The sequence below is a fragment of the Misgurnus anguillicaudatus genome, chromosome 10 (assembly GCF_027580225.2).
Source record: "Misgurnus anguillicaudatus chromosome 10, ASM2758022v2, whole genome shotgun sequence".
NCBI classification, from domain to species: Eukaryota; Metazoa; Chordata; class Actinopteri; order Cypriniformes; family Cobitidae; genus Misgurnus; species Misgurnus anguillicaudatus.
Window position 1 is genome coordinate 6,419,373 of NC_073346.2, and position 24,300 is coordinate 6,443,672.

General features: G+C 38.2%; 2 protein-coding genes across 3 annotated transcripts; one reads left to right on the forward strand and one right to left on the reverse strand.

The window, feature by feature from the left end:
- The first annotated feature begins 2,301 nt into the window (after nt 1-2,301).
- LOC129448443 (uncharacterized) lies at nt 2,302-8,170 on the forward strand. 2 transcript variants are annotated; one of them, XM_055210835.2, is made up of 8 exons: nt 2,302-2,838; nt 2,980-3,185; nt 3,271-3,358; nt 5,321-5,520; nt 5,612-5,741; nt 5,813-5,939; nt 7,407-7,646; nt 7,864-8,170. In XM_055210835.2, the coding sequence occupies exons 2-8, from the start codon at nt 3,111-3,113 to the stop codon at nt 7,919-7,921; spliced, it is 918 nt and encodes a 305-aa protein (XP_055066810.2). In that variant the 5' UTR covers nt 2,302-2,838; nt 2,980-3,110; the 3' UTR covers nt 7,922-8,170. The 2 variants fall into 2 exon arrangements, with proteins under 2 accessions (XP_055066810.2, XP_055066811.2); XM_055210836.2 differs by having other exon boundaries at nt 5,336-5,520.
- Nucleotides 8,171-11,568: 3,398 nt separating this feature from the next.
- On the reverse strand, nt 11,569-20,951 carry zc3h12aa (zinc finger CCCH-type containing 12Aa). Its single transcript, XM_055210834.2, has 6 exons — nt 20,219-20,951; nt 19,449-19,895; nt 17,427-17,566; nt 14,109-14,343; nt 13,624-13,730; nt 11,569-13,399 (listed from the first exon to the last, which is right to left on the reverse strand). The coding sequence occupies exons 2-6, from the start codon at nt 19,808-19,810 to the stop codon at nt 12,498-12,500; spliced, it is 1,746 nt and encodes a 581-aa protein (XP_055066809.2). The 5' UTR covers nt 19,811-19,895; nt 20,219-20,951; the 3' UTR covers nt 11,569-12,497.
- Between the last annotated feature and the right edge of the window lie 3,349 nt (nt 20,952-24,300).

Sequence of the window (24,300 nt, forward strand, 5' to 3'; positions counted from 1 at the left end):
TCTGCTTTTGTTTTGTTTGTCTGTGTACTGTATTTCGACAGCTCAGCTGCCAGTGATCATGGTTGACCACAATGGCCTATAAATGTGACCTTTGGTGAAACCAACTTTCAAAATGAGCCGCAGATTGAGTTATAAAAATCCACACGAGCGTGTTTGTAATTTGTAAACAAGGTAAAAGGTAAAAAGCCTCTCCTAAATTTGGAATTTAGACTGCTTAGACTACCAAGTTATTCCTCAAGATGCCAATTATAAATACAGCTCATTTCAAAAATATCTATTCATATGCACAGATGTACAGTATAGTAGAGGGATGTTTTTAGATGAAGGATCATGATGGACAGATGTACAAAATATATCCACCTTTAATACAGAGAGAGAATAGGATTGAATTATTTGTATTTAAACTAAATTTGCTAGCAACTGTTACCAAAAACCCTCTGTCTGTTACAATGAACACCACCTATAGAGTAAACTGTAACATTTGCACTTCTCTCACTTTCAGTGTAATTGAATGAGAACGGTAGAGTCTACAAACAATAACAGTAGGGTCTACAAAACCAAAATGTGTTAGGTTAGCCTCATTGTGTTTAGTAAATGTTTGAGCTACACTAAAATTAAAAATAGGATGCATGTGCCATCTGGTGGGAGGTCTGTAATACTGCAGTTATACAGACAGCACCTGGTGAAAGGTCATCCATTAGTGTCAGGGGTGCTTCTCAATATGCTTCCTCGATTCCTCGCTCCTCGGAAACTGATCAAGCTTGGCCATCATGAGTCTTTAATTGCACTGCAAGGAGGTGAGGAATGAGGACTTAGGGGCCAGTCACACCAAAAGCGTTTATGGCAGTTGCAGGCGCCTTTTTTGACTGATATTCTTTGGGCAGGGCGCGTTTGCGCGCTGTTTATGCGCACCAAGCGTTATGTGGATATGTCAACATGATGTCATGGAAAGTCGTGTTATAGTCACGCAAAATTTGTTCAATTTATTTGTGTCCATGGCACGAAATTCAGCTTTTTACGTGCCTTGAGCACGAATGTCTTTTTCGAACACACAAGTTTCTATAAATGGTTTCTCATGTCCGTGGCATGACTTTCTTTTTCGTGTTATTTTATGTATTGTTTTCAATTTTTTTCTCCCTACTTTTAAATCATTGTCGCTTGGGGTTAGGGTGTACTTTTATGTATTGGTTTCTACATGTTTTTCTTCCGCTTTTAAAACTATTCTTGCCTGGAGTTGGGGTTAGAGATGGGGTTTGGGTTAGGATTTCTAAAAATTTGACAAAGTAAACGGAAACAAAAACCTATTTATATAAATTGGTGCGATTGTCACGAAAAAGACATTCGTGCTCATGGCATGAAAAAAGCTGAAATTCATGCCATGGACAAGAATAAATTGATAAAATTTTGATCACGACTTTCCGTGAGATCAGTCTGGGATATGTAGTTAGGTGTGGGGGTGGACGATAAACCTTTAGAAATTTGTCAACCGATAGAGATTTTGAGGTTACATGGCCACATCACGCTCCTGTGTGCACGGTCACAAAAACTTAACATTTGTACACGTATTTAAGCACGTATTTAAGTTATTTTAAGCCATTGAAACACAAACAACAGATCTATATGTGTGCGCTCTTTCTGTGTGTGAGGACCGCGCAAGCTCGCAACCATTGCTCATTAATCTCGCGAACATTTCCCCCCTTTATATATATATATATATCAGAATTATGAACATTTCTGTGGTATTAAAGATTTGAACCTTATTAAAACATAAAAAACTCTACCGTGATACATATCGTTATCATGTTATAAAATTAATCATATCGTGATAGAAGATTTTGCCCTACTGAAAAATCCAGCTAAGTCCAGCATAAGCTCGTAGCTGGTTTAAGGTGGAACTAGCTGGTTTAAAGCTGGTCATGCTGGTGGGCCAGCTGGTCTTCCAGCCTGACCAGCTAAGTCCAGCCAGACCAGCTTAAAAAGTGACCAAAACACAGCTAGACCAGCTTGCTACACCAGCAAAAACCAAACTGGCAGACCAGCTTCAACCAGCTTCAACCAGCTTTGATGCAAGAGAGCAGCATGTACGATGAAAGCAGTAGCATCATTCCATATTAATGGACCTGTTGCCATATTATGCAAAAATCTTAGCTGGATTTTTCAGTAGGGTGGTGATATCGCCCACCCCTAGTTAGGTGGATGCATTTGTGGTTGATATGTTACACCAGTGTCAAAGACAAATGTCTGCTCTGTGACACATAGAACAGACAATAAAGTCAATAAACTAACTAACAAACTAAAACTGTGGTGGATCTAGTGAGTCAGACAGCACAGAGCATATGTGGTTACTGATCAGCCTACTAAAAATAAGTCATTTAGCCATCTGATTTTAGCTTGCTGGGAAGATGAATGTTTTAAAACATGAGAGAAACACTTCACTTAAGAATAAACTTCTGTTGGATCAGATGCCTTTGGTTAGCCTGTGGAGCATACAGTGCTAACCTGCCATTTATTTCCTGCTCTTAAGACCAATTTCAATGCGTCTACATCCTGAAAGTTGATCACCATTCACTACAAAGATATACAGACGTATAGGATCAGGTAGAAAATAGGATCAGGTACCAACATTAGTATGCATTGAGATGCAAGAGAATGTAGCTCATTCACTAATCAGATTAGCCTGGATTTCGTCTCTGGGCTTGAAGCGTCTGAGCCTCGCTTAGCAACGGGTTGATCTGGAAGTGCTTCAGTCAAACCTGACGAGAACATACCAACAGAAAGAGATTTATCAACTGAAGATCAGTACAGGAGCCATTAATTTAACCAGTCATTTATGTCAAGGTATTTTCTTTCAGTCATGTCTGTGTGAAAGGAGTGTAAACTCATGTAGAAAGTAGATCACTATTATTAATGGGTCATGTGCCTATTGAATGAAGGTTCAGGCACTGAAGTAACTTTAGGTTTTTTGCCTTCATTTCACAGCGATTGACTGTCTGATCTGAAGCCAAACCATATAAACGTCGTGTAGATGATCATACCGAATAACCTGCTCTGTAAAGAGGATTTGTTTCATGTGCTACAGGAATTAAAACACCATGTAACATTTCCATACAATGGCTTCGTATGTGCTATGGTCAGCTGTTGTTTGGACTCTCAGGGGTCTGTTTTGGACATGGCGGTTTTTATGGGTAATTGTGTCTTTCTTAAATAATGGCAACCTTTATAAACTTTATTAATTTAATAAACCCTATTCATTCTTTTGATTTTCTGTAGGTCAGCCCATATCACGCAATAAAATGTGCATCGTGGCCACCGCCTGTGCCTGACACTATTGATAAACTTCATTTACGACTGAACCCAGGTAAATCCTGACATTATTTGACTGCTTTTAAAATATACCTGTTGTTATCTCATTCATACTGTATGTTTATCATAAGCTTGAGTAGAAAGCTTTTACTGTTTATTACATTCCCAGTCACCAAAATGATTTCTCAGTGAAGCTCAGAAGATGCTGATAAGATGTGGGTCACAGTGATTTAAAAGTGTAAGCACACTTCCCACTCACTGTTTGCTCATACTACCCATAAAGCACACGATATACAAAATACCAGATGTCGCTCAGAGAGCTCGTCAGCATTTAATTGCAAATGATATCCAGCCAATTAAGAGACAAGATTGTTCATTATTTTTCGAATAATTCAGCGGCCCGTCGTCAATTATTGCTTACTTTACCTAGTATTTCAAGTAATGGTTCGGCTACAATCTTCATTGTAGACATCACTGTTTCAGTTTGGCAGGTGTGTGGTGTTGGGTGCATTTAATTATTGTGATGTCATTTCTCTGCTTTATCCACTGCTGTTCATGATTTTATTTAACCCAGTCTAACGAAATTACATACCTATGGTCACGTAATTTTGAAAAATTTTTTTTAACACTGTCACGTTTTTCTGTGCTTTTTCGTGATCGTATCACGCATTTCTGTTTGCGTGTCGTTGTCACGTATTGCTTACTCAGCTGTTTTCTTACCATTGTTGCTTCGGTTTATGGTTAGATTGACATAAAATGACATCTTTACCCAAACCCAACTCTAACCCTAACGCCAGGCGACAATGGTTTAAAAATCGGAAAATATAAATATAAAAAAATAATCAGAAAAAATAGTATAAACTAATACTTAAAGTGACATCCTAACGCAAACACCAAATCAAACCCTAAAACGAAGTGACAATGGTTTAAAAAGCAGTTGAGTGGCAAGTGCGTGACAGTGGCGCCCGGGCGGAGGTGCGTGATACGGTCATGGAAAAATGTAACAGTGTCACGGAAAATAATCAAAAATTTAAGTTACCATAGGTACATAATTTTGTGATACAGGATTGCATTATTGCAGATTCTCTATGTAATGTCAAACCCTTGCGCTTCATTTTTCTTCTTTTAAGGGCCATTTTGTCATGTAAGATACAACTATACATTATATACTTAATACAATTCCAGTTTTCTGCGGTTTATTCTTTATGCTTTGAAACAATGCACCATTGTAAATCGGGGGTGGGCATTCCTGGTCCTGGAGGGCCCCTGTCCTGTAGGGTTTGGCTCCAGCCCTAGTCAAAAACACCTCAAAATCCCAATCAAAGTCTTCAGTATGACTTGGAAATTACATTCAGGTGTGTTTGGTTGGGGTTGCAGCTGGGCTTTGCAGGGCAGTGGTCCTCCGGGGCCAGAAATGTCCACCCCTGTTGTAAATTAAAGTGCTGTGCGGCGGTGGTTCTCAACTCCAGTCCTCGCCACCCCCCCCCCCCCAAAAAAAAAACATTTCAGATGTCTCCATATATGAAACACCTGATTCAGTTCATCAGCTTGTAAGTGTGTTCAATAAGAAAAAGTTTCAAACATTCTGGAAGGAGCCTGATGAGTGAGATCGGGTGTTTCATTTTCATCTAAAACATTCTGGGAGGGGGGGCCGAGGACTGGAGTTGGGAGCCACTGCTGTACAGTACAAGTACATTTAGCTTTGACTACAGCTGTCCAGTAGAGGGCAGGCTTTCTTATGAAATAAAATTCAATTTATTTACTTTCAGTATGCACACATGTTCAAAGTAACTTTTGGCCTTTGGCACGCAAGCAGACAACACCATCAAAAGTTTATGGACTTCAGTCTGTCAGGAATACACACCAAAGCTTTACATTACCTGTATATGCTATAGTGACAATAAAGTTGACTGGACTTGACTGTTTGATTTGTTCCACAATTAATTACAACACTTTATAAGCTTTTGAAGAATTAATGCAACATTATTTAACCAATGTCATGTATTAAACATTAAAGCAGTTGTAAATTTAGAGACTGAGAGAAAAGGCAAACCAGAGAGCAGAGCTCAGCATGAGCGCACCAGCGCCCTGCACAAGAGGCTTTTAAAAGCTGAAGGAGAGATTCAGGAACTGAAGATAGAGATTTCCAATCAGAAAGCATCATGGGAAATGAGGTTTATCGAACTGCAAAGGAGACAACATGATCTGAGAGACCAGGTGTGTGAATGGATGTTCAAGTTTTTACAATAAGTTTTTTGAATTTGCATCAATCCCTGTTCTCAAGAGAGCATTATTGTGTTTATTCCAGTTGACCTCAGAGATTCTGGTGAGGTCGGGAATACTTTATAAAGATGCTGATTCAGAAGAAGCAAGTGAGGTCTTCACAGAGTCTGGCATGGAGAACGGACTCTCTGAAGAGAAAGAACTGGAAGGTTCTGGTAAGAATTTCTCAATATAGGAGACTTTTGTTGAGAATGTAAATGTCTTCCTTACAGGTGAATTCTTACAGGTGGTCTTAGACACATACAACCAAGAAATGCTCTCGCAGTGGAAACACTTAGAGAAGATGCTGACCAAAAGAGTTTGTGTGGCAGTCAAGTTTCTTACACATCAGGAGTGGACGTGTCTAACACAAGGTATTTATCTTGTGAGCTGTAGTGCTGTTGTTTTATGATGTGATACGCAATAGTCCAGTTGAAACATACATGTGTGGATCTGTTATTCTGCCCTACAAATCAAAATTTAGTAATTATGCACACAATGAAAAAGGCACACAATGAAAAATGCCATGAAAATGACTGTGAAGTTTGATGTTCCTGCAGTTTTATAGGGCATTATCTTTTAATACCATCTGTCACCTGATCTTAAAAAGTCTAGTTAAAGTGTAGAAACCAGTGTCATCATGAAAAATACATTGTTTGTACAAATTATGAGATTATGCTTATTGAATTAAAGAAATACAATAAATTTGGTAATTTTTTTATCCATCACAATCTCATTTAACATCTTTCGCATTACGTGAGGTCGCGCTGGCGCGTCACATGGCTGGTGCAAGTTTCAGTTTTTTTCCAGCCAAAAATGATAAGATAAGACCCTTATGCCTCGTTTGGGATTGTTTAGAGTCCTTTGAAGCTGCGGCAATTTTAGGGGCGATTCACATTTTGCGTCTTTTGCACGGTTAAGATCTTTATTTCGAATGTTGGGCGCGGTATGCATGCTCATAATGGAAACGCTACGACGCGCTTGTTTTTTCCAGGCACACCCGTACCGCATCGAGTTAAAAACATTTCAACTTTTTAGAATGCCACAAGCACAACACAGGTCATGTGACAAGAACCAACCGACGATTGCATTTTCAGTTTTACTGTGGGTGCACACCAGCCGCGTTTGAGGCATCAAATTCAAGTCTACCGCGTCTAGTTTGCCACTTGAACATTTTGAGTTTACTCGTTTCATTCGCACATGAAAGCCACGTGTGAAATTCTAGTCATTGAGACATTCACACGTAAATTTGCGTCATGGGAGGGGCTTTTGCAACTCCGCTCGCTTCCTGTTATCACATCACTACTAGAGCAAGCTCCCGATCCTGAACGTAGCACGTTTTTCTGCCAATTTTTCAACTCTCACGTTTCCTGCGGCAATGCTCAATTCGCAGCATTCGTGCGAACTAGACGCCCGAATGAGGCGGAATCGTGTCTACCGCGCCACACTAAATGCCTCATTCGTGCCGCGAGACCTCCAGACGCGCGTCAACGCGTCTTCACATTGACTTAACATTGAAATCACTAGCGCTTGACGCCTCTACCGCGGCTGGTGTGAACGCAGCATTAGACACGAAATGTGAACCGCCCCTTAAACTGCATTTAAACTGTTGAGGTCCAATAAAGTCTATTAAATTGCGAAAAATCATGGAATGTTTTTCTTAAAAAACGTAATTTCTTCTTGACTGAACAAAGACATCAACATTTTTGGATGAGTAAATTAATGGGATTTTTTTTAAGAAAGTGAAGTAATCCTTTACCTCCATTTTTAAACCCTGAGCATCCACAAACTACTTGATGATATACAAACTTATGAAATGTATGTAAAATGTCTTCTTTCAGCGTAAGGTCCTGGAGGGGAGCAGTAAGACCTCATCGGGTGTTTGTGCCCCACTCTCCCCTTGATCTGAAAATTGGGCACAGGGTCCGAGTCATGTTACCCTCTGGACGGATCAGCGTGGGTACATTACGATACCTGGGCTACGTGCAGAACTCATCTGACTATCATTTGGGTGTAGAACTGGAGTTTGCTGATAACGGTGAACATGATGGCACGTATGAGGGACAATGCTACTTTCAGTGGTATGAATGAGAAACGTTGCTTTATACTCTGCTGAAAAGACCAGCCCAGTTTAGGCCGGTTAACGTGCACGTTCTCCTGAACAATTTACAACAGAATTGTGACCAAGACACATTGTGGTCTTTTCAGCAGGGTAAATATTTGATATTTAAGGTTTAGTCTTACTGTGGATATCCTCGTAAAATACTCAACTGTATTCTTCTGTGTCTTTCTCTGCAGTGAAGCTGGACACGGTGCGTTCGTATCGTTCAGTAAGTTGTTAATGGCTTGGGAGTAAACACAGGAGCACTTTGACACCCATCAAGACTTTCGCCAGCATTTTTCTCCATGGATCCACCATTCACCTGTTTACACTTTAACCTACTAATAGATAGAATAATAACTACTCGCTGTGAAATGAGTTACTATTTTACCTTGAAGGTGAAAGTCGGGACATCACAAAAGTAATGACTAATATTCAGCAAAATGAGTTTGTATGGCCACGACGTTATCGTATGATGAAAAACAAAGCAATGTTTTGACAGAACATCAGTGGTTAGACTTTAAAGGAGAACAGGTCTTGTTACAGGTTTACTAATAGCCGTCTCTACATATTAAATTGAAACAGGAGGAAGCGTTTGAACTATAAAAGTGACACGTGTTTATGTGTTTAGCTGTGAAAGAAAACGAAAACAATTTTGTAAATGAAGGGTGATTCAGTTCATATTAGCAGGTGACCTCATGGGTTATTACACCCACATGGGATGTGTGCAGATTTACACTTATTAGTCAGATTACTGTAATCATGTGAAACGTTCAGGGTTATTCGATGTTGAAAAAGCTCAATTATTCAGTATAGTTCAATATTAGTAGCTGAAAGCCTGATCAATAAGAAAGACTTTACATACAAGAAGCAGATAGTATGTGATGAACTTATTGCGTTCAACTTCAGATTTCATAAGAATTTTTTTTATGATGAATCATAAAGGGATCAATTTAACACAGTGACATTTCAGAGTATCGCATGATGCTGACATATTATAATCCTACACATGAAGATTAAAGCAATGTTTAAACATCATAGATTAGAAACATAACAGATTTCTCAAAGAGAGATCATGATGTTAAAATGTGCAGACATTTTTGTTAATATATAATCAAGGTTAACGCTGTGAGTTATCTTTGTGTTAATGTTACACACACGTGTGTATCGGTGTGTGTTTTTTATTTTTCTCACGTAGCTTCCTTTAATAAAAAAGGAAATTGCATGTTCCCGTGAATTAAGTTAAGGAAATAAAAAATAATCACATGACTTACACAGAGATGATTTGCATTTTCATAAACCACTTTTGGTGGATAAGAAAACTTCTTCCTTCTTCCTTGTAGAGGTGAATGAATAAACACATGGACGGAGAAGAGGACGTTTTATGATCAAATCTCTAATCTCACATTTTTCCCGTTAAGTCCCTTTCTTCCTTTATACAGTTGCTTATACAATACAGGATATGATATGAAGATAGATTTGGTTATCTTGAAATGCTGACATGTTTGATACACACATACCATTAGTAAAAGTTATTATGTTTGTATAATAGCACACCCAGATAAACAATCATCTTAAATAGTACTAAAAAAAGCTTCACGAAATAACAAATAGCTGAAATCAGATCATATTTTACAGAAACATTTGACTTTGAGTTAACTGCTGGGAAAGATTTTATTACCTTGAGCTCAAAGGTTGTACTTTTGTAATGAAATTTGAACATACTTCATCAACAGGTTTAATTAGTGATGTAGTAATGTCGTAGTGCTTGAATGAATGAATAAAGAAGATGTTGACCAATCAAGAGAGTTTTAACCTTAACTACCCACATTATGATAAAGAATCTAATTTATACATCAACCACTGTTTAATACATAAAGTATGGATAAATCACTAAACTCTATAAACAGATCTACTAAACACACAAGACTTAAGAGATGTATTTTATAAATTCTGATTCCTGAAATGTCTTTATTAATCTTCAGTTCAGTGTTGGTTCATGCACTAGTTTAAGATTATTCAACTTCCTTTGAGATTATATTATATTAAGTAACCTATAATTTACAATGATTAAAACCTCAGACAGAAATAAAACATGTAAATCATCATTTTATTTACAGTGTTCATGTTTATTACATTTATCCATTGAGTGATAAGTGCTGATCTGCTGTTTCTTATAAACATCTTTAGACACTATAATGTCAAACATGAATCACATATGATGGGCTAAATTAAACATGAATATTCAATTCTCCAAGATTTTGCAGCTTTAGTAATGTACCGTGTGATGAAGACACAAAATGAAATGACTGTGTGCCGTGCATTTGTTCACATTAACACAGTAAGATAGAAAACAAAACAACAGTGTAATATTACATAAATACCCACGGTACAGGACAGATAGAAAAAGGTGAATAAAACGACAGTATATTGTACATAACAAATGGAACTGAATCCTAGACATTTCAGCCTGTTATCACGGGTAATTTATGTCCATTTTGCATTTTACATGAGAAAGAAAAGAAATGTGCACAATTTCAATTATTAGATTGATAGTTTGTTGAAGCGAAATTTTCATACGATCTTTGATAAACTCAATTAGCCAGAATGCACTGCACGAAACTGAGTCATTAGCTCCACCCACTAACCACTGATTGATACAGCCTTCAGGTTTGTTCGACTACATGCGGCGCCGCAAGAACCGACAGCCGGATGACGTCAAGGCTCCGCGAGAGCGATTTAAACGCAAACTCCTCCATATGATTTCGCGAATCACTCTCGCAGTACCTTGACGTCATCCGGCTGTCGATTCCCGCGGCGCCGCATGAAGTCGAACAAGCCTAATAGCTTCTTTTACTGCTCAACTTGCTCTCAAGTCAACTTGAAGTTAGCCGTCAGATGAACCCAACCAAAGAGTAACTCCACTTTCACCATCTCTGAAGGGGAAATCACAAAAACCCTCAATAAAAGATGACTAGAACGCTAAAAGCGATAAAAGATGACTAGAACGCTAAAAGATTACTAGAACCTGTGCAGTATGTGGTTGCAAGGACAACAAATTCAGGCCACCGGGAGTTTTTATTGTTGACATCAATGCGACACCACTAACAGATTACTCGAAAATAATATAAAAATTTCATCAGGAGGATTTCGAGTACTGTTTCAGCACCGTTTTTCCGCGGACTCAGGTAGGCTAATGTAAAATGGTCAAAATATCTAAAACATAATTTGGCTTAGTTGTTGCTTGTTTTGTGTAACTACGGTAAACATACTATGTAGAAAGTTATTATCATGTTGTTGTTATTATGAACACGATCAAAGCAAGCTAACATTAGCTCATCCTGTGCAGCTGTCAATCAAAGAACGTTATCATCTACTGTCAATCATCTCGCCTGAAGACCCGCCTCCATTTAGAACGTTCAGAATTATGTAGTCGTGCATTTTTCTTCCTGTGATTTGACGACCTGTCAAATCACCGTTGGTGGAGCAGTTAAAAGCTTTAATTTTTGATGTGGATTTAGTACATTTGATGGCAGCACAATCAACTACATATATGTGATGAAATATAGTGTTGGAGCATAATGTTGTTTTAGGGTGGACTTCCGTCTTAATGATTTAGTCATTATGTTAAATGAATCCATGCAAACAAGCAGAGTTTCATCCAATTTTAACTTTTTTTTCTGAAAAATCATTACTAAATCGTGCAAAGAATTTGGTCTTCAATTGGAAAGATTTGAATGGTCACAGAGAAAATCTACACTACTATTAGTAAAAGTGCTTCAATGGGTTCTTTACAGCGATTACCTTTAATAGTCTCAGAAACTGAGATATTTCTCCAATGCAAAGTTTGTGCACCAGAAATTTTCTGTGGATGTTAAAGGAAGCATAGAGCCTTTTAAAGGTACTTTAAGAAAGCTTTATTCTTAAGAGTGTGACTTGATAAAAAAGGAACATAAAAGACATCTTTGAATCGAAGAAATTAAAACACTTTACAATGTATGTTGATCCAGATAATGTCAGAAAATGCATTGGGGGATTTCCAGCTTTTATGACTGGAACAAGGAAGTACAGCAAAACTGACAAGGAGTCACAAGTTGTATTTCTTACATTCATTTCATTATTACCCTCAGACCAAGTAATCACATCCTTAATGTATTATTTCTACTTATACCACAGGGCTGTTGAATGCTTTATTCTGATAGGTTGAGAAATGTTTCACAGGTGTTGATTATTTTTTTATTGAACGCACACCTGACCTGTCAAATGTCTTAAATAACCACCAAAGCAATGTCTGTGGTAATTGTGGTATAAGAGGAGGAACTGACTCCGGTCCTTTGAATTATTTATAAATAATGCACACCCACAATATAACCCCTGCTGAAAAAAACAATAAAACCATTACAGAAAATTTGTATGGTTTCCATTAAAATACCAATAGGAACCATTCGTTTTTACCATTAAAACCACTACACTGTAGTGTGTTTTGGGCCATATACCATTAAAACCAATATAATTCCCAATAAAACCAATAGAATTTCTGTGATGGTATCTATTGTTTTTTTTTAGCAGGGACAGCATTACCAATCTTTATAAATAATTCAATCAGTCAATTATTCCTTACATGTACACATTACACTAGACTTACAATTTCCAAAATACATTTCTGTTTCCATCAAAACCGCACCTGTAGTCTTAGATGCCACGTGCTACAAGTTAGATGCAATGTGCATCAACCTTTCAAAAACAACAATAGAGAAACAATTGACTTTCTAGTCATACATAGTTACCACATGTACTATGTGATAAGGGACATTCGAAGAGCGTCCAAACCTCAGAAAAATTCTCCCTTCGATTTGAGTTTGAGAACCTCTGCAGCCAGTTGTTGGGCATCTATCAGCTGTGGGAACATGTCCATAACTCTGTCAACATGATGTGGGTTAAAAATGGCATAAAGTCTCCTCCTGACCTCTTCTCGATCGTCCTGTGAATTCACGACTGCGCTGCGCTGGCGTCTGTAACTGTCAGGCACGCTGTGGACATTGGGGTTGGGAAGAGGTTCTGGCAAGCTGTTTGCATGCATCTGTGGTGGGTAGAAAGCATAAGACCAGCTACTCTGCTGCATGTAAGCAGGTAGACTGTAATGCTGGAGAGGACCGGATACAGGAACAGAGCCGTAGCCGGCCTGATAGTTACAGGAATAAGACCTTCTGTTGTCACCGCAGTGCGGGCCACCTGCCGACAAGATGGGGTTTGAGGAAGTAGACATCGATGGATGATTATGTCTCATCTTGTGTTGCTCCTCAAGACTGTGACACGACTCGGAAAACTGGCTGACGTAGGAGCCGAGCCCAGAGTCTGAACTGAAAATGGATGAAGGGTTTGTTTGGAACTGAGGTTGTAGACCGGCTCTGTCTGATGCTGCACTGGATGCTAGCGTGGCGGCTGGATGTAAGGGCTGTTTTGCAGAGAAAATGGCGTCCCAGTAACGGTCGTTTCTCTGAAGGCCACTTTCAGACTCCAGATTGAGCTTCTCTTCCAGTTCTTGCTCCAGTGACGCAGAGCAAGAGCCAAACCCAGCATCATATCTTTTCTGAATGTCTCTCTGTGATCCGGTTCCTCTGCCATCCGCCAGTCTGGCGTTCTCTCGTAACTCGTCTGCTAGCGAACGTTGCGACTGGTTGGCACGCTCAGGGTGGTAGAACTTACACTTGATTCCGTATGTGCACTTTTTACCTGAAGAACGAGAAATACACAAAGACTGTTTACTTCTTATCACACACTTTGCATGATACAAGAATGAACCTGAATCCTCGGCCTAGTGAGCACAGTTATCAGCTCATCGTAAAAATATTGAAATGGCCACTTATTGTCTAATATGTTTGTGCATTACTGATTTTAAATATTCTTTCGTTTGATTAGTGGTTAGCTGTCTAAGGTGCCAAAGCTTATGTACCTACCATATGGACAGAGTTGCCGCTTTTGATCCGGTAACATTGTTTTCTTTCGAAGAAAATTATCTAAGTTGGGCCCATGTCGGCCGAGTGGATCGTCTGGTGGCATGAACCTGTCCAGAGTGAAACAGTGATGTTCAGACAAGTTTTGAAGTAACACTTTAAGCAGTTCACGATTAAACTCTTGAGGAACAGAGATGAAGATTCCCAGCAGGCATATGACTGACCTTCAACGTTAAAATTTGGTTGAAATAAGGTCAGTTGTTTGTTCAACGTTGAAACAATGGTGAATGGTAAGCGGTTGCAAAAGGTTAATAAAATGCTTAAAAATCAATGTTAAAAAATTTGATTGAAATAATATCAGTTGTTGTTCAATGTTGAAGAAATTTGCAAAATCAAAAGGTAATTCAACGTTGATTTAGCCTTATCCTTGATTCAATGGTGAATCAATGTTGAAATGCCTGCTGGGTTGTGTTGTTAAAATGACATACTTGTCATTGGCAAAGGAGTACATGAGCAGTCTCTCCTCAATGCACCGCTTCCACTCCGGACGTTCGCTCTGCAGATCCCGATATGTATCGTTAGACACTATAATGCCATCATTGTCATTAGCTAGCTTAACAATAAAGCGATCGTCGTAGCAGACCACACGCTTTCCTCCAACCCTTCGTGAAGGTGTAAACACAAGAATCTTCTTCCGCTCAAGTTCATCTAAAATGTGTTGATCTGGAAAAGAGATGAACACATTGCATTCAAAGGTTCACTGCTAAAAATCTTTACATTTGTAAATAAACCAATGCTGTTCTGAGTTACGGCTGCAAATTCAATATCTCCATGAATACACTATCTATTTACACAGCAGTATACTAAAAGCCGAATGAAACCGGTGCTAAGGGAAAATCTTGAACTTCCTGGTGGGGAATTCCCTGCAGGAAACTTCCTTATTCTTTTGTCTCAGTTATTTTTCTTCTTGAGCGAATTGATTTCTGGAATGTGAGCGGGGCGTGTTTACAGAAAACAGACCGTCCACAAAGCAACAAGATTATTATCTCACAGCCCTGAGCTGTTCAACTAAACCTGAATGAGTCCAAAAACAAAGATCATATGGTGGATAATATGGCTCTGTGATTCATCGTGAGCCGAGGACACACGGTATTATACACCAATACATGCAGAAAATCTCACTATAATTTGCATAGTGTTTGGAGGCTACTTCATGGATAAAAAACAGAAATCCTCTGCCTCGACTTACTAGTGGTTTGAAGATTACGGGTTATAGATTCAACTTTGTTTGTAAAAGGTGTCATAAAATGTTTGACATGTGTTTTCATTGTACTTTAGCTTTAAGCAGTGCTTGTTACCGTTTGCATGTATGTGTTTTGTGCATTTGCACATGCATCGTTTCAGATACAGTACTGTGCAAAAGTCTTAGGCCACCATGCCAGAATTAGATTTTTGCAATGTTATAGTGATCATATATATATATATATATATATACACACACACATATATATATATATATATATATATATATATATACATATACATATATATATATATATATATATATATATATATATATATATATATATATATATATATATATATATTTCTCAGTCTCTTTAATAGAATACATCCAGAAAATACAGGAAAAGTGTATGTAGTATTAAAAACTGTATAAAAGTATAAGCTGAAGAGTCAAGTTTTTACTGTAAACTCCCCTTCCACTTGATCAGTAGCAGGCAACTGCAGGATCTCTTAAACCTAAATAAAATTAAATCCTAATTTCTAATTCTAAAGAAATGTGTCTTTTTACTTCATTCTGCTCAAAAACGCTCAAGATGTGTTTACTGCCAAGAAAGGTCGCACTAAATACAGACAATGCCTAAAGAGGACATTTAGTCCTGAATTTTATATATATATATATTTCCTGTATTTTCTATTTGTATCTTAATAAAATAAATTGAAAAATAAATATGAGTGGACATTAAAACTTTTAAAAAACAAGTCTGGTGGTGGTTAACTAAGGGCCTGTTCACACGAGAACGCTCGAGGGTGAAAATGTAAGAATATTTTATCGGATGTGCCTTTCGTTTACACAACAACGGCGTTTTGGGGGTTTAAAAACGCAAAAAAGTGAAACCACCTTCCAGAGTTGAAATCTTAAAAACGACCTCCCGTCGCGTCGCCGTCTAAAGGGTAAAAACGCTAAAGTCTGCTTACGGTGGCTCTCGTCGCGTAAGCGTTTACATCACAGACCTGGGCCAGTTCAGGAAAATAACAACAAACATGCAGAATTCTTTCCATACGTCGGACCTTCAAGTTGCCAAAGCAGCTCTGATAAATATAAAACAGTATTTCCAGCAGTTGAACAAAATATTCACAGCTAGTATTTCTGATCAGAGAAGGTGCATTATTGACCTCCATCAAATTGTTGATGCGCCAATTCGTTGGAGGGAAACCAGACGGCTTTGGACGAGACCTGGGAGGACAAGGAAGAAGGTTGTACGCAGGTGTGCGGACTTGGTTTTGTTGTTTGTCGGTGCTTCACATTGCCACCTAGCCGCCTGGAGTGCATACTACATCGAATATCACACACTTTTGCGTCACCATATGCAGATTTCCCCCTCAAAACACTCGTATAAACGCTGGATAAAAAGGTGATAACGCAACACCACGTTTGCGGTTTCTTTTCAGATTGTTTCCGTCTAAACGTAGCCTAAGACTTTTGCACAGTACTGTGCTGTAGGTGAACACAGCTTTATCCATATCTGTTAAAGTAATGCTTTCTGTTCAGCCTTTTATCTGCATCTGTGTTTATGTGCGAGACTTTAGAATATAGGAATCCTTTTCCTTTCCCAAGTCAATTCCTTTTCACAAATCTAAACAGTTTAAGCTGAAACCCCGTACCCCAGTGAAATCAGAATTGTATCACGAAAAAAAAAACATTAATTGTGTTTACATGCACAAAATACATTTAAATCTATAAAAAACGAGTTTATTACAGAAAGCTGTTTTCATGCGGTTACATGCAAATCAATAAACCAGCTACTCTGCATTTACCGAGGATTTAGAGATTTGTGGGGTTTCTCGCAGACAGTGACATCACCGCTACATCTACTAGTTATTCAAGAAGCTTTCGGGAAACCTGTCAGAAGCTGCAGTATACTTTCTCCATCAACCGCACAAGTTTTTATGGTTTACTTTACTTTTACATCCGTTTGTAATGTTTATCTATTACACACGGTGACATGCGCACAAACAAAAGTGCAAGAAATCTGGTAAAGGCTATTAGCAACACAAATTGGGCCAATTGGATTTTGCTTAAAGGGACAGTTAACCCAAAATCAATTCATTTTTGAGGAAACTATCCCTTTAAAGTCGTTTATGTCCTTTCCCCGATAAAAGAAAACGTATTTACATGACCCTACACATTATCATCTTATAAAGCATGATCATAATAACACAAAGTTTCATGACAACACAAAGGGGTTTTTTGACCTGACGCTGGTTTGAAAATAACCACTCTAAACTACACACAGTACATGAAAGAGAGGAGATAAGAAATGTGTTATCGCTTTAGTTCATTCATAACAGGGTCATGACGAATAGTGACGTAACGCTACCTCATACAGTTCACTGCTGGCTATTATCACTCTATTGAAAAATGCAGTTAAGTTAGTAGCTGTCAGTAAATTACTTGCCACCGACGTCGCTCATAAAGTTTCAAAGAATCTGAGTTAGGTGTATTTACAGGAACAGGTTGCTAATGATGACTCATTTCTCCCGTGATGAGGGAGTGGCTTTACCTGAAATAGGCACATCAGGCCTGGGCTGCTCTTTTCTCCAGGACGGCACGAATACAGTAATGTTCCTGTGTCCTCGCTCAAGGAAGTAGTTGACTGCCAGCTCAATCCCTCTGCACGAAAACACTTCCTTGTTCCCATGGCTGAAAAAGTATAAGAGACGGTAAATACATAACAGAAATCATACAAGTAGAAGCATTGCAAAATATTTTTTTCACAGCCAAGCATGAACAAGATGTGTTTACTAGATTAGCACAATAGATGAAAATCTTACAACTGGAAAATTATCTGATAGAGACAGACAGAGTGAAGTCTTGTCATTTCATCCTCATTCCATTTCAATATACAATATGTTTACTGGGAAACACATACATGTGCAAAACAAAACAGTTCCCAGGTTCAATGAGTTCAGTAACCAGCCCTGAATTTGCTTATAATGCAACAGGAATGCAAGTTTAAACACGACCTGATCTGCATAGTCACAAAAGACTGTAAATCTATTAAGACAACAGTTGGGAGTGCTGCAATGCTTGAAAGATGTCTGTTAGAAATGCTAATGGAAATGAAACACAAAACCTTTATAACATTGTAGAAATACATAATATGGTTATGTACATTATGACCTGTTATGAACAGTGCAGTGCAATGCAATGCATTAATGTACGTTATGCCAAGATGCATTGAAAGTAGGATGCATCAATAAAGATCACATCCATCCAACCTGATCTTTATGATTATGAAGATACATAATGACACAACTCTTGATTTTTTTTAAATGCTTGCAGACCATGTTTGAGAGTTCTTAATTTTTTTTTTAAGTTTTCAAAAAATAAAATCCTTTCATATAAATCCTGCCTGTGCTCATGAGCAGAAATGTGTCTGGAATGTATGATGTGTGACAGCTTTGGCTCCGGCCTACAGGAGGTGAAATGGTTAAACGTGTGCTGTGTAGGATTTGCATATTGGAGATTCGCAAAGCAAGTAAAACCCTTCTTCTTAAGTTCATAGTCCAAGACAACATGCAAGGAAGTGGTAAGAGTGCCATAACAGTGCTCATACGTTTTCAATAACCAAAAAGGAAAAGAAACAAACAAAAAATAATTATAATATATTATAATTACATATCATTATAATATATTATACTTATAATTACATAATTATATGTTATATCCCAGGGAATAACATGGAAAAGTTTCTTTTACAACCAGAATAGGAAGATAAATGAAACAATAGTTGTATTTCCAATACCCTTCAAATTATCATATTGACAATGCGAATTGAAAATACGGTCAATGGAAACACTTCAATTTTGCAAAAATTGCAATCTATCACAAAAAAGTTTTACCATCGCATGAGGTTGTTTTTCAGGCAATTCGGAAAGGTATGATTCGCAAAACTGCGATGGAAACAATTTATTTACATTTTTTAGGGCAACTGATGTATGTAAATCACATAATCATTATTATAAGATGATGCGGTGTGTACTAAAACCTCTCAGAAACATACGTTGCACAAGTATAAGATGCTTTTCTTGGCATTAATGTTTGGATAACACTCCCAACATCTCTTTCGATTAAAATAGTGGCTTAAAATAGCCAAGATCTATTGACGAGAGCAAAAACTACATTTTAGGCACATATCATCATATCACCGTTATTTCACAAAAGTTTTAATCGACATTTAGAAAATATTGGATAAAATTTGTAATGGAAACACAGCTACTGGTTGTACTAGTTGTTACCGGTTTAAAGGAAATCTTTGATTTCTTCAGAACAGCTGTGTCAGTGAACCAGAAACCTTCCAGGTTTAGCGTCGAGTCTACATGATCTTTATCTTTATTTTATGACATTAGGAGACTGCACAAGAAAATAACCCTGCTCATGTAGACCTCAGTGGTACAGCGGTGCGTTAGCAGTGCAAAAGCTGATGGTTTCGAATACACACTATAATAAATATATAATGCACTTTGAATAAAAACATCTGGCAAATACGTAAATGAAAAAAGGCACAGGTAAACGTCCTCACCTCATGGCCACATTGCTGCCATCAATGACTATGGGTTTCAGGTCGCTCTCGGCTTCAGCTGTGTCCTCCGGCGTGGATTCTCTGGAACTTGGTCCCCTACAAGAGCCTCCTCCACGACCGGACAAACCAAAACCCTCCTCACTATCAGAGGTTGAAAAAGGCACAGCCTTCGCCCCGGAACGCACCAGTTCCCCCAACACAGCGTTAGTGTCCGTACCCAGGCCGAGCTTGCGCAGGGCGGCTTTCACCTCCTGTGAAGAGTAACCCAGCTTACGAAAGAAGTCCACCTTCATCTGCAGGTCAGAGAGGTTCGGCCCGTCGTGGCCCAGGCCGGTGGATTGATGGTGACACCTGGACTGCATGGCGATGTGTGATGCTCTGAGGTCTTTAGTGGGAGAGCTTTCGTGGCATCCATAATGTTGCTGTTGAGTCTGAATGAGGCTGAAACTGAAGCACATCAATGGAAAGCAAGTTGAGGAAACTCAATCTCCATCTGTCTGTCAGTTAAACAAAACAGAAGATTATGCTCAGAGCCTAGAAAAGGTTACCTACACAAATAAAGTGAAGACAAATACAATGCTGTAACCACATTGAGAAGAACAAATCATCAGTAAACCCTCATGTCAGGTTAGCTTACACACAGACTAATATGAGGAAATGAACAAACTTTGTAAAGTTTTTGTAAAGTAAAAGAAATCAAATGAATTGAGAAGTGTAACTGTATTAAAGGTAAAACAATAAAGAGAAGAGAAAACATATTTCAGACATACCATACTGTAAATCCTCAGATGATACTTCACTGTAAACTATCTGCTTTATGACGTCTTTCATTGTAACACCTTCCTCTATATTTCTACTTCCTGCTCCAGGTGACTCGAGATTTGCTCCACCCCCACCAGACACACCTCCACAGACACACACACAGAGAGAGAGAGAGAGAGAGAGAGAATATATATGTCCATATATATTTTACATTATTCAATACTCAGAAACATGTACATGTTTATAAGAACATAGATCATGAATGCAATGTTTGCTATGAGATTAACTGTGGTTCACAAGTTCGCCTGCTCATTCAGTATTAATAGTTAATAGTAAACAAACATAAGTTGCTGTCCTTGAAAGAAGCTCAAAAACAGAAGAAAAGAGCAGAGATGAAGATGATGAGGAGGAATGATGATAGAAGAATTGTCAATGGGACAGCACTGCTTATATACGCTCGTAATAATGATTGACAGGACTGAATGTTAAGGGTCTTCTTAAATCTTTGTTTAAAACTTCAGGTAATATTACACATTGTTTCTGATACTGAAGAAGTATGAGAACACAGGCACAATGTCAATACTCTTATGTTTCATTACAGTTTAATTATACTTACTTGTTTGTGAGAGCACTCTCTGTTTACTTTTCTATGTTTACAATGCCTATGTTTACTTTTCTTTTGCTTTTCATTGTCATTTCATTACACTAAATAAAATCATAGGGCTCAAGCCGAACAAGAGCACGAAAGGAAATAAAGTTGAATTTGGATGAGCAGTTTAAAGAATGCAGGAAAACCCTTACGATAATTAACCATAGTTTTACTACAGTTAAAACCAAAAAACCATGGTTACTGTAGTAAAACCATGGTAACTATGGTTAGTGTAGTTAAACCATGGTTAGTGTAGTAAAACCATAATTTTGCTGATAGTAATCAATACACCAAAAAACATGGTTTTATTACACTAACCATGGTTTAACTATGATTTTTGAAAACCATGGTAATTTTACTACAGTAACCATGTTTTTGTTTTAACTGTAGTAAAACCATGGTTAATTTTCGTAAGGGCGGGGTTGGGCTCTTTTGACTCCTTAAGGCTATTGTAACATTTTGTGATCCGAATTTTGCCATGGCAAGCACCACTCGCATTTCCTTCAGTGTTCTAGTTGTTCATGCTCCTTATTAGGGAGACAAAAATTTCACTGAATGAAAACACAGCTTTTTTGCTGATAACTTTTGTATTCTTTCATCTGAAATCATGAGGTTCCCTCACGAAAATTAACCATGGTTTTATTGTGGTAAACGTATAGTAACCATAGTTTTTCTGATAGTAATCAATACACCAAAAAAACATGGTTACTACACTTTTACCACAATAAAAGCATGGTTAATTTTCCTAACCTGACATGCCAACTTGAATTGCTACATGTTTCTATGACACGGGTCGGGAATTCCGAGTATTAGCTTTTTGTCCATTTTGTTTGGATGCCCCGCCGCGCGGGTAATCGTTACAGAGCGCAGCACAAAAGTTAAACTATTTTGAACTTTGACGCTTTGCTCGAAGCAACAACAAACCGCCATTGAAATGAATGGGTTTCATAGCGCAGCGCACAACGCGTCCTATGTGAAAGACGCATAAGACGAAACCTTGGCATGTTTGGTATCGTTGGACTCGGCAACAATTTAGGACTCCAAGAAAACATGTCGGATGAAAATACCTCGACCATAGTCAAAGTTATAGGCATGTAAAACATTTGTTTGACCACTAGGTGGCACTGTGACATATTCATCAGTTCCTGACCACCATCATAAGTCCCAAGTGTCATGCCAGTATGCGCAAGTTTGGCAAAGATACAGCCTCAAATCTGATTTTTCACACTCTTTGTAAAATTTGTTGACACAGTATATGACAACGGATTGGTTTACCGAAATTCTTTGATAAATTTTAGTCTTGATTGTCTCTAGATGCTATATACGGAATTTCGTACCTTTAGACAAAATCATGAGGGTTACAAAATCAGAATAGTCTATAATCAGAGGTGAGTTCTCAAATGTACAGTTTGAAGATTTTCTGAAATAAATGAGTTTTTAAACATATTCCTCAATCACAAAATATACTGTGTGTGTATGTGTGCGCGCGCGTGTGTTAGTGAAGTTATTATGGGTCCGGTTACTAATATCCCTTTGCTCTGTTAGTTTCAGGTTAATGGTGTGTACTGAGTGGAGTTCCGGATACTGGAGAAAGCAATCATTGGCGTTTGCCAGTCCACTGCTCTCTCTCAGGTCCTGTGTCAGCGGGCCCAGGTGTCTCCAGCACTGACATTAGAGCGGGGCAATGAGCTACAGCAAACAGAGATGAGTTTCCCACTGACCTCCAGCAGCACTCAGATACCATGACAGCCAAACTCCTCTTCTCCTGGAGACTTCAGAAGGTGAAGCTAAAACTGTATCGGTTACTTCCTTCAGCTAAATAGGAAGTTTTTATCAAAATATTTTGCTTATGTCTTTCTTTCTTTAAATAAATGGTAGGTGTGATATCCAAATGCAACGCCCACATATTCTTTTTCTGTGTAAATTCTTTTTGAACACAAGAGGGCAGTACAGGTATGTGATACTGAAATTACATACAAATGCATTCTTGCATAGGAAAATGGGAGTATGTATTGTTTTCTATTTGCAATATTATGATAATTAACCAAAGCGGGTAGACATGACTTCTAAAACCCCTGTACTGTACAACCTTAAGTAAAATAGAAACTCATGCCACATACATGTAAGTCACATCAATAAAGTTGATGCTTATTTACAAAGCAGGACTAATAAAACAAAAACATAGCTGATTCAAAAAACATACAGTATTAGACGTTAAGTTGGTTATTAAAGATTATGTGTGATGTAAAAGTGCATGAAAGACTTAACAGGTGTAGGACACATCAGTGCAGATGCTTGCTGGTTGTCATGGAAACAGGCATTGCAGATGTTGTCATCATTTGTGCTGCGCTGAGAGTTTCGCTGCAGAAACCGTCACCACCGAGACATCGGATTGGCTTTCATACAGTAGCACTGTCCTGTCGTGTTCCCGTGTGTTTTAAAAACATGATTTGAAACCTGAAAACAAAATAGATAGACAACATATGGAGAAGAAAGTCCAGAGGTCTTTAATTCTCAATTGACATAAGAAAACAAGCTGTTATGCACCATAGTTAAAAGTTAGAGCCATATACCGTAAATAAAAACTAGAATTTTCTAGTTAATTAACTAGAAAAGTCCAACGCAGCACATAATGAGGACAACCAGTCTGATTCACCCTGTTACACTGTTTGGAAATGAGATCAGATCTGATAATGTACATCAAGTATTTCACATGTTAATGGAGTGAGATGAATGCATTTGGTTGTGAGTGCATGATGAAGGATTTGAGACTAATGCTTGCCTGGAGGACTTACTGAAGCCAACACAGGGATCTCAAACTTTAACCCTTGGCTGCTTGCTCCAATGTGGTATCTGCATTTTTTTGTGGTTAGGGCCACTTTTAGCGGCACGAAAATGATATTTCATGTGGTCTTTTAAAAATAAATCAAAGTGAAATGAATGAAACCCTTTTAACTTGGGCAATTCATCTTTGGGCTGCCACCGCTTGGTAATCCATCATGTAGTTTAATGTAACTGTGGTTTGATTTCACAGGAAATCGGGCAGGATAGCTCAGAGTACAGTGTGACTCAAACAATGACAGAGCTCTTAAATGAATACATCACTTGGCATAATCTCAGCCATTTCTCACCTCCATGAATACAGGCCTATATGTTTGCTTTCTGTTTGTGATCATATAGAGGTATGTAGAGCAGGGCTTCTCAACCTTTTGCAACTTACAGCCCACCAATGACATTATGAGGACCACAGCTCCCTAAACATGATAGTTTCAACGGAGAATAACAGAAAAACAATGAATTGTGTGACATGCCTTTTGCATCACTAAAGGTAAACCTGGTACCCCTGTAGATGATTGAGGAATGTCATTGTTTCCAATACAAAACCAAACCACGCATAGGTGTCATTTTGAGCAGGAAAAAATATTTAGGGTGGAAGATGTA

Coding starts and splice junctions, on each gene's coding strand:
- LOC129448443 (XM_055210835.2), top strand. CDS start 3,111: ATGGCTTCGTATGTGCTATGGTCAGCTGTTGTTTGGACTCTCAGGGGT. Junction 5,940..7,406: donor GTGGACGTGTCTAACACAAG/GTATTTATCTTG, acceptor GTCTTCTTTCAG/CGTAAGGTCCTGGAGGGGAG. Junction 7,647..7,863: donor GGACAATGCTACTTTCAGTG/GTATGAATGAGA, acceptor CTTTCTCTGCAG/TGAAGCTGGACACGGTGCGT.
- zc3h12aa (XM_055210834.2), bottom strand. CDS start 19,810: ATGCAGTCCAGGTGTCACCATCAATCCACCGGCCTGGGCCACGACGGG. Junction 14,344..17,426: donor GCCTGATGTGCCTATTTCAG/GTAAAGCCACTC, acceptor TCTCTTTTCCAG/ATCAACACATTTTAGATGAA. Junction 13,731..14,108: donor TACTCCTTTGCCAATGACAA/GTATGTCATTTT, acceptor CACTCTGGACAG/GTTCATGCCACCAGACGATC.